The sequence below is a fragment of the Colobus angolensis genome, unplaced genomic scaffold (assembly GCF_000951035.1).
Source record: "Colobus angolensis palliatus isolate OR3802 unplaced genomic scaffold, Cang.pa_1.0 Scaffold74, whole genome shotgun sequence".
Classification (NCBI taxonomy): domain Eukaryota; kingdom Metazoa; phylum Chordata; class Mammalia; order Primates; family Cercopithecidae; genus Colobus; species Colobus angolensis.
In genome coordinates, this window is record NW_012121154.1 from 7,029,156 (window position 1) to 7,039,135 (window position 9,980).

General features: G+C 40.0%; 1 protein-coding gene across 1 annotated transcript in view; it reads right to left on the minus strand.

Annotated features, from left to right (window-relative positions):
• GNAI1 (guanine nucleotide binding protein (G protein), alpha inhibiting activity polypeptide 1) overlaps nt 1-9,980 on the minus strand; it is an 82,809-nt gene that overhangs the window by 71,857 nt on the left and 972 nt on the right. The window contains exon 4 of the mRNA XM_011927705.1: nt 9,638-9,888. Within this exon, the coding sequence (XP_011783095.1) occupies nt 9,638-9,888 (251 nt within the window). The remainder of the gene's footprint in view (nt 1-9,637; nt 9,889-9,980) is intronic.

Consider the following 9,980-nt stretch of genomic DNA (forward strand, 5'->3'; position numbering starts at 1 on the left):
AAGTATATAGATTGATATAGATTGATAAGGTTACACGACTGCCTATTTCTCAATACTTCTATATCAATCAGAAAGTCAATAATTTAAAGCTGAAAGTAATTCAAAGAGTGACTAGGAAGTGAAAAAGGAAAAATATGAATGCTGCCTATTTTTCTGAATATTCTGAAAAGTTTAAATTAAAAAACAACAGATTAAAAAGTACTTAAGGGGTGTATTACTTGGATTTTATCACTTTTAAAGCTAGGCATGACTTGAGACCAGGACACAGGAGTCTTTAAAGCAGTGTGAAGACACTAGAGAATCAGGTGGATGGAAAAAGGTGCTGGAAGCAAGAGAGGACGAATGGATGGAGGCAAGTGCACAGTGTTGATCTTGAATTAAAGGAGCACCATCTTATAGTCCCAGCAACTTTACTGACCAGCATTACTTTTTACAGTAACAAAATAACCCTTGCATACATTTCTTGATCTGATTGCTGATTAATGTGCTCAGTTTGTGAAAATGTAAGTGAGCTAGTACACATGGACCAATTTTAAGCTACACTGAAATAAATGTAATTCTTGGAATTAGATTAACATTGAAACCATATAAGAAGGCAGTTTTCTTTTAACTCCTACTACATTATATTGATTTTAACCGTAGGTTTACTTACAAGTTCCATTCCTCTTTTGTTGTTCTTCCATGAAGAACAAAATTAGTAAGCCTTCAGCAGCAGCTGTCAAATAAGATGTATGTGCCCAAACAAGAAAAATACATAATATAGATTAGTTACTAGAAAAAATTCTGGACTGTACTTTAGTGAGGCAAGAGTAACAGGAGGAGTTTCATACAATTCAAGAAGTAAGTCTTAAGGAACTCCTTTTACAATTTGGTAAAAGGAACAAATACTATCACAGATTCAACGATTCATTGTTTCTCTATCAAGGTTACCACCACTTTTCAAGAGATGCTTCTCCTAAAAGTAAATCCATTATAATCCTGGAGTTCTATTAGGAATCTCTTTGAGTCAACAGTACAGAAAGCTGTCATAAATTCCTCTGAGAAATGGCACCATCTTTTGAATGAACTCAACGTTTCATAATTTACACAAACAGCTTTATTTTCCAAAAAAAAAAAAAAAAGGTTTGCAAGAAATCACTGCACTAATTCTAAAAATGGATAATAAAATGAAGAGGAAATTCCTTTTATAACATTTGTAAAGTCTTCTGATTACTTAAAGTGCATTCTCTATAGAATTCTTAACACAGCACAGATATTTACCTGGTCTAGTTCCAGTAAGGAGGCTGTTAAGATAAATCCAAGTCCCTCAAGGAAGTTATGGTGGGTTTAGAAACTAATGATTAAAACTGAATTCATACTTCCTGAAGTCTTCACTATATATACATATACATGTACACACACACACACACACACACATACACACACACACATCCTTGCTAAGAAAAGCCAGTAAAAAGAATTTAATGTCTATGACCATAAATGGATGAAACTGCAAGGGAGGGCTGATTCCAGAGAGTTTCTAAAGTATTTATAAAAACAGCCTATAATTATTAAGAACGTATGTACCATGTAGTATTCTAAGTACTTCAGATGCATTAGCTGACTTTGTCCCTAGCCCTGTGAAGTAGATATATTTATTATCCAACATTTATAGAAGAAAAAACCAAAGCTTAAAAAATTTGGTAACTTGCCCAAGATCTCATGGGAAACCTTTTACCACCAGAGTTCGAAGTCAACTCCCCTTTCCTATCTGGAAAGTCTTTCTACAGAGCTAAATAAACCTTGGAGGGGAAAAAAATTCCTTAGACATGGAAAATGTTTGAAAACTAAATTCATACATAGCAAAGTCTCTTCTAAATTATAAGTTTTCATACAACACAAAGCTTATACCCAATCGGGGTTAAATAGTAGGTTCAGAAATACATGAAGGAAATTGACAGATTTATAACCAAAGTAGTATCTGAAAGGCAGGCTACCTTCACCTCCGCCCCGCAAGATCAACAATGAAGTCCCAATACTGACACTCACCTCCCCTACCTAGTATCTATTTTATTCTTTTTCTTCCCCATTTAACATTATGAGGACTTAGTTTTATGTACATATTGTATTTCCCCAAGTAGACTGTAAATTCTCTTAAGGATCTGGGAAGGCTAAAGCGTAATTGGACATGAAAAGCACAGAACACACTTTACAAATGTTACCAGTGACCATTCTCACCACATGAGAACAAGCAAGACATAAAGAAGAGACTGGTGGTGAGCTTCTGAGCAGCCTGCTGGCTCCTGAAAGCTGAGGTTTACTAGATTCACATCATCCAGTGTGAAATATATAGTTGTGAGTATATATTAAATACCTCACTGCAATAGTGTACACATTTTAAGAAAGCATCTAAATAACACGTGAAGCAGCAAGGCAACAATACTGTTAAAAACAAAGTTCCCAAAATATACAAATATGAAAATCACATTTCACTCTACCACTTATTTACCAAGAATCATATTTTTTTGATCACGTAACAAGATGGTACCCAAAATTAATTTGCTTTTTAGAACTGTGTTAGGAATAATGTAGTAGGTTTTCATTTCTGTAATACAGCAAGATATATATTGGGTCAAAATGCACTCAAAAATACCCAAAGCACAAAGAATATATACCAGTTTTTCCCTTTAAAAGAAAACTAGTCAAAATTAATGTTCAACAATTTATCAATTCATTTAACCGACAATTATGAAACGGCTACTATGCACCATCCCATCAGGTGATAAGTCTGACAAGATTCATGTTCTGATGGGGCCAATGCCATAGAGAAAGGCAACAGACAATAAAAAATAAAAGTACAAGATGATTTCAGTATTATTAGGAAGGGAGAGGAAGGAAGACTAATTTAGACTGGATGATCAGGAAAAACGTCAATGAAGAAAAGGCAAAGAAGAGCTTTATTCTTTCACATTACGACTTGAGTAACACCATGGGTTCCATATGACATGTAAGAAACTGGTGCTTTTAGTGTTACCATGATAGTCACGTAAATTATGAGGGACGGGAGAATGTAAAATTACAATCATTTTGCACTCTCAAAAGTTATATATATCAATGAAGATAATGGGAAGTGTGGTGCTGCTATAACACCTAAAAATGCAGAAATGGGCAACAGGCAGAGGCTGAAAGAATTTTGAGAAGCATAACAGAAAAAGTCTAGGTGGCCTTGACATACTGTTAGTAGAAATACGATGTTAATGTCTCTCCCAGTGTGGGCTCAGAAGGAAGTGAGGAGTCTGGTAGATGAAACATTATCATCTTAGAAAACACATGAATTGTCATGAACACACTATTGCTAGATGCATGAACCTTAAATCTGCTGCTGATGAGGACTTGGATGGGAAGAAAGGTGAAACATGTTATTGGAAACTAGAGGAAGGGGGATCCTTGTTATATACTGGCAGAAAGCTTAGCTGAATGAAGTCCAGCAGTTATATTGAAAGCAGACCTTATAAGCTATGAACCTGGACACTAAGATGAAGAGATTTCCAAGCAAAGTATTGAAGATGTGGCCGTTTTTTTGGTTTTGTTTTTTCTTGCTGGTTACAGTAAAACGGGAGAGGAAAAAAGTGAAGTAAAAGAATATGAAATGAAATAATGCTCTCAGACCCTCATAATTCCACAGGCAAGAAACAGGCTGATAAAAGTAATAAGCAGCATACAGGTGCTACCACCCTTGATTAGAAAAGAAGGATGACTCCCAAGAGTGGAGAAGTTCAGTACCCAGAGGGTGGAGCAAAGAGTCACAAAGAACTATCCCCAACCCTTGAAACCTAAAGGAGTTTTGAAAGTGCTCAAAACCCGTGACTCCTTTTTTCTTTCCATTTAATGATAACCTATGCCTGACTCACCATATTCTGGGAGCAGATAACTTGTTTGCTAGTTTCACAGGTCCACAAACAGATATGAATTTTGTCCCAGTATGGATTAAATTCAGAATCTCACCCATTCCTGAGTTAGATCAAGAGCCTGGTTGAGATTCTGCAGTCAGTTGTGGCTGTATTGGGTTGAGACTTTTGGAGATGTTGGGAGAAGGTGAATGCATTTTGCATGCAGGATGGACACCAACCTTTGAGAGCCAGACGACTGACTGTGCTAGGCAAAATAATGGTCCCCAAAGATAAATATGTCCCAATCCACGAAACCTGTGAATATGTCACCTCACAGGGCCAAATGAGTTTTGCAGATGTGATCTTGAGATGGGGCTATTAACTTGGATTATGTGGGTGGGCCCAATGTAATTACAAGGCTCCTTCCAAGTGAAAAGGGGAGGCTGGAGAGTGATGCCACATGAGAAAGACTCCACCAGCTATTGCTGGCTTTGAGATGGAGAAGGTACCATGAGCCAATGAAAGCAGGCAGCCTCTGAAGAGGTTGAAAAAGGCAAGAGAATGGATTCTCCTCTAGAATCTCCAGAAGAAAAGAAGCCCTATAGACAACCTGACTTTAGCCCAGTGGAAACCCTTCTTGGACTTCTAACCTCCACAACTGTATGACAATAAATTTTGCGTTAAGTCACTACATTTATAATGAACTTCATTTTAAAATTATTTCTGCCCTATTTCCATTAAGGTTTTTAATTGGTACTAACAAGTTAGGTCAGAAAGCAGTCCGAGCACTAAAAGATTAAGTAGAGCTGACCTTAGTTCATAAGACTCAAATGGAGTCTGGGATCTGAACTTCACCGTGTCAAACTCTGGGGAGTCATACATTGGTTAATGGCATGCCAGAACATGTGACCAAGAAATCTGTAAATACACTCAAGTACACTCAGGTCTTCCCGTGTGAATGTGCTGTACATAGAATTTTCCAAGGCAGTTAGAAACATATTACAAAATAAAAATTAAGGTTGTGGTTGAATACACAATTTTTGTTTAAAAAATTACAGCAGTCTTTTTCAGGTTTAAATAACATCTATTAAATTCTGTAAGGCGTATTTCCTATCACTGAGACATTCAACAAGAGTCATACTTTTTATGCATCAGAAATTGGGGCCAAAAATAAAAATCAGAAAATGAGATCTACCTTTACAAAAAAAAAAAAAAAATTTGCAGGGCAAAATCCCATAATTGCAACATAGCAGACCCTCCTCCAATGAATATCCAATATCATTTTCACAACTTTATCAAATACAATGACTGTGAAAAGCTCTTATAAATATGAAAAAAAATCTTAAACCAAACAATTTGATTTTAGATGCGATGTGTTCACTGTGGTCATCACATAATTTACAACTCCTTTTTTGTTTACATAATTTGGCTGGGCAGTTATTTGCTCTCATTGATAATGAAAACAGCAGAGCAAAAAGTTTACATTCCAGCAAGATAATTTTACATAATTAAGAAGTCATTTTACACATGATAAAATGGAAGGGTTGTTAAGAATTCAAAGAAAACCTACAAAAATTCTGCCTTTAAAGTGCTCACAGCAGTAGGAAAACAGGCTGGGCAGAAGGCTAACCACCACCAGAAATCAAGTGCAAATATGCTTTAACATATGCCAACAGTTTCTGTTTGGAGAAGGGTGCCCTAAGGAAAAAGTATAAGGCTAGAGGGAAACCAAGTCTAAAAGATTTTATTCTGCAGGAAACGTAAAAGTCAACAAAGGTTTTTGATTAAGGAAGCAGCATGATACCTACCGTAGAAAGAATAGGCTAGAGGGAAAGACAAGAAGCAGGAAAGCCTACTGGAATTAGGCTGCTAGAGGCAGAGAAGGAATTGAACTATGAATATGCAAATGAAAAACAGAAGGTACAGAAAAAATCACCAATTCCAAAACACACTCTTAAACCACCTGTGGCTTCTTATTAAAGTAACCGCTAATACAAGGTACACCATGAGAGAGAAGCACACAACCCATACCGAAATACCAGGTCCATTTATTCAAGGAAATGGGCTTTTTGACATCTAAGATCCTAAACCAATTCTAAGAAAGTCAAAGCAATGAAAAATCAAAAGCCCTGCAATGCCAAAATTTCTCAACTAGGGGAAGTCACAGGGCAAGTTTAAAAGGAGTGAAGATTAAAGATGCAGCATCCCAAAGAGCTGGCCAGTGGTAGCAATAGAAAAATATCCACTAAACAGAAGAAATCCAATCCCTCAGCTCATTTTCTCCTAAACCTGGAATATTTAAACCAAGCTAAAGAAGGAGATAAGGGTGTCGAATTTTGTATATGAGGGTGAGTGGAGCGGAAGGAAGGATAGTGAGGTGGAATAAAGGAGAATACTGCTCAAAGCTTTGGAAGAGAAAATTAATTGCTGATCATTTATTTGTATATCATCTCTTACGTTCTCAAAACACATAAAACATTTAGCAAGTACTAGTAGTACACTATAGTTACCTACTGAAATAAAGCATAAGCTTAATCTTACTGCCCTTAGAAGGGCGATAAATTAAAACATTCTCAAAGATATAATAAAAAATAATTTCCTCAACAAGTAGACATTATTATGTTAAAAAAATTTCATTATTACTTACTTCTTTAAAATAAGTTTCTGTATTAAGTATTGTCATCCTAATAAGCATTAAAACTAAACCAAAAAGACAAACAACCCAAACTCTGGCCTAATTTCCTTAGTGCCAATGATTAGACTAGGTCCTCTTCTTTTACCGCTCAGTATATTGAAATTCCTCTGATTTAAATCATATAGACACTTAGTGCCAAAATCTTTACTAAAAGTGTGCAAGTCTCATATCTAAATTACTCAGCCCCACTGTCTAAAATGACAATACATTCCTTAAGAAAAAAACACAATATATTTACAGACTGTCTTTAACGTACTTTAAAGCTTTTACACCTTAAATTTAAAAAACATCATTTGATGAGAAAAACAGAATAAGTGAAAAAGAACAAGATCTAATGTAAATGGCTGTGACACTGGTTATACATTACCTAGAAATGATTTTACATTTCTAGTTGATTCTGTTGCCGTGTTTTACATGGAATTATTTCAATGAGCTGCTTATACATATGCTTTAAGGATTCAAAAAAGAACCAAAGGTCACAATTCACTACTAAAGTCAAATTAGGAAAACAATGTCTTCAAACATTCCAAGAATTGAATTTCTGGAATAAGTAAGCCAGCATTCTGTTTACAGGACTAGAGTGCTGGAACTCTGGGCAAAAGGGTAGAGTACACCGGGGATACGACAGAGCAGAGTGCTGGGCCAGCAGGACAGCCAGGATTTCCAGAGAGGTAGGGAAAAGCAAAAGACCAAAGCTAGAAAAGACAGCCGAAAGAATTCAGTCACCCAGAGATTTCTAAAAACCATTCTGAAATATTTCTAATGGTGCTAGTACTGATTTAAAGAAATAAGAATTCTGGTCAGGCGAGGCGGCTCACGCCTGTAATCCCAGGACTTTGGGAGGCCGAGGCGGGCGGATCACCTGAGGTCAGGAGTTCGAGACAAGCCTGGCCAACATGGGAAAACCCGGTCTCTACTAAAAACACAAAATTAGCCAGGCATGGTGGCACGCACCCGCAGTTCCAGCTACTCAGGAGGCTGAGGCAGGAGAATCGCTCGAACCAGGAGGCGAAGGTTGCAGTGAGCCGAGATCCAGCCACTGCACTCCAGCCTGGGCGACAGAGCAAGACTCTGTCTCAAAAAAAACCAAAAACGAAACAGAAATAAGAATTCCATAATTCCTTCTGAAAATGAGGCCTCTGCTACATCTTTCTCTGAACTCACTATGATGACTGATTCTATATTATACATTCAATTATATTTAAGTGTTAATCTAGAACAGTGGTCCTTAACTAAGGCTGTATTTTGCCCCCAGAGGACTTCTAGCAATATGTGGAAACGCTTTTGGAGCTCATAGTTTGGGGGGCTGCTACTACCATCTAATGAGTGGAGGCCAAAGACGCTGCTGAACATCCTACAGTGCACAAAAACAACCTGCACAACAAAGAATTCCCCGGCCCCAAATGCCAACCGTGCTAAGGTTAAGACACACTGATCTCTTCTGAACACAAGCAAAAGCCTCCTCCTGGGACCTTTATTCTAGTCCATCCCTAACAGTCACCTAATTAAAGGACAGAACACCACGACCAGATGATTCATTTCTCAATTGCTTTAAACATGGTGGATGGCTGGCTCAAACTAAGAGTCACACAGAAATACACTGAAACAACGTATCACACCAGGAGAGCAAAAACTGCAAGAAAAAAACTTTTTAATCCTTTTATTTCATATCTATCCTCACATTCAATTCACAAGAGAAGCAGTTACACTAACCTCCTCAAAACACAGTATTTCTTATTAATGTAAAAACTTAGGCAACAGCATTAACAGAAAGACTTCTGTTGGGGGCGAGAGGGTGAAAAAAGCCACGCAGGTCTTTAAAATGCAAAGTTATTTCACAGTTTACTTGCAAAATGACTCAGATCATTATTACTTTTAGTCATGCCAACTTTGCTGCTCCCAAGCCTACTAGTAATGGAGAAAAAAAAACCCACCATTTTTTCTGCAGTCATTAAACCAATGAAACAGAAGCTTACTGAAAACAGGTTTGTGCAACATTTCTTTTTTATTATAACTGGTATAAAAATAAAAGCAGTCCTTGCAAATGCAAATGAAGATTCTGAGAAATTTTTCATCTAAATACCTAGAGTGTGAGAAGAAAACATGCAAACAAAAGAAAACCCTAACTCACAAATCTTAACCTGTGAATATTTTCCTACTGTTTCCCTCAATGAAAACCCTGGTTTACTTTTTATTTTCTTCCCCATCAAACATTTGGAAAAGACCTCCACGTAGCGTTTCACGAACAGAACAGTGCGAAGAACAAATAAAAGCCTTGCGTGTATCTGGCAAATCTCATTCATCAGAAACGGTGGCAGCGGAGGGAGAACCCTGTTGTCTGGCGTGACCCTCTCGCTCCTTTCACAGCAGTTTTCACCACTCGAGTATCTGCCTTGCCTACTACTAAAGCAAAGCTTCCCAACCCCACTTGGGTGGCTTCCATGCCCCCACAGCAAGAAAAGTCACGCATCCAGCGCAGTCTTTCCCCAGCGCAGGCGGAATGTAATCGATGCTCCCTGACCACTTAAGCAGTCGCCATAGGAAGTTAACAGGAAAGACATTTCAGCCCCATCTCAGAGACCTCACAAAAGGTGCACTGATTTCACCAAACGTGGCACTCTGGGCATGAGAAAACCACAGTCGAAACATAACCCACACCTCACACGAAGAAGGGTTTTCCGGGAGGGGGCTGGGGACGGCGGGGGGGGGCGGTTATTTTCTAGCCGCGAATGCCCCTTCGTCTTTGTAAGGTTGAGCTGAACTTCAAAGCAAAGGGTTTCCACAGGACCCGCCTGGGCTCTTTGCTGGGTCGCCGAAGGCATCCGAGTGAAGTGACGCGCCCGCCCCACCGCGGGGAGTCCTCGCCCGCCGGGGCGGAGGGAGGCCGGGTAGCCGGAGAGGAGGACCCGCCTCGGCCCCGCACCGCCAGACACAGCTCCCGCTCAGAAGCTTCCTCGGGCGATTCCTCCCCTTCCCTCCGGGTTTCCAAACGCCGAGGGCCGCGCAGCGGTCACCGCGGAGCGCCGCGCCCGGTCCCCCGCCGACCCCGGGTCCCCGACCCGGCCGCCCTTACCAAGCAGCAGCAGCTTGACCTCGCGCGCAGCCTTCTCGCCGTCCTCGCGGAGGTTGCGGTCGATCATCTTACTCCGCTCCACCGCCGCCTTGTCCTCGGCGCTCAGCGTGCAGCCCATGTTGCCGAGAGCGAGAGCCTGCCGCCGCTCCCTCCGCGCCCGAGTGCGGGCTCCAAGCACAGGGGAATCCTTTCTCTCTCGGAGCGGGCGTTCGAACGCCTCCCGACGGGGGCCACTCCACCCCCACCACTTCCTAAGCGGAGTCGAGAGAGACGCCGTCCGCAGAGGGGCAGACAGCAACGGGCGGCTATTCCTCACGGCCAGGCTCTGCTTCCCGGTCCGGCT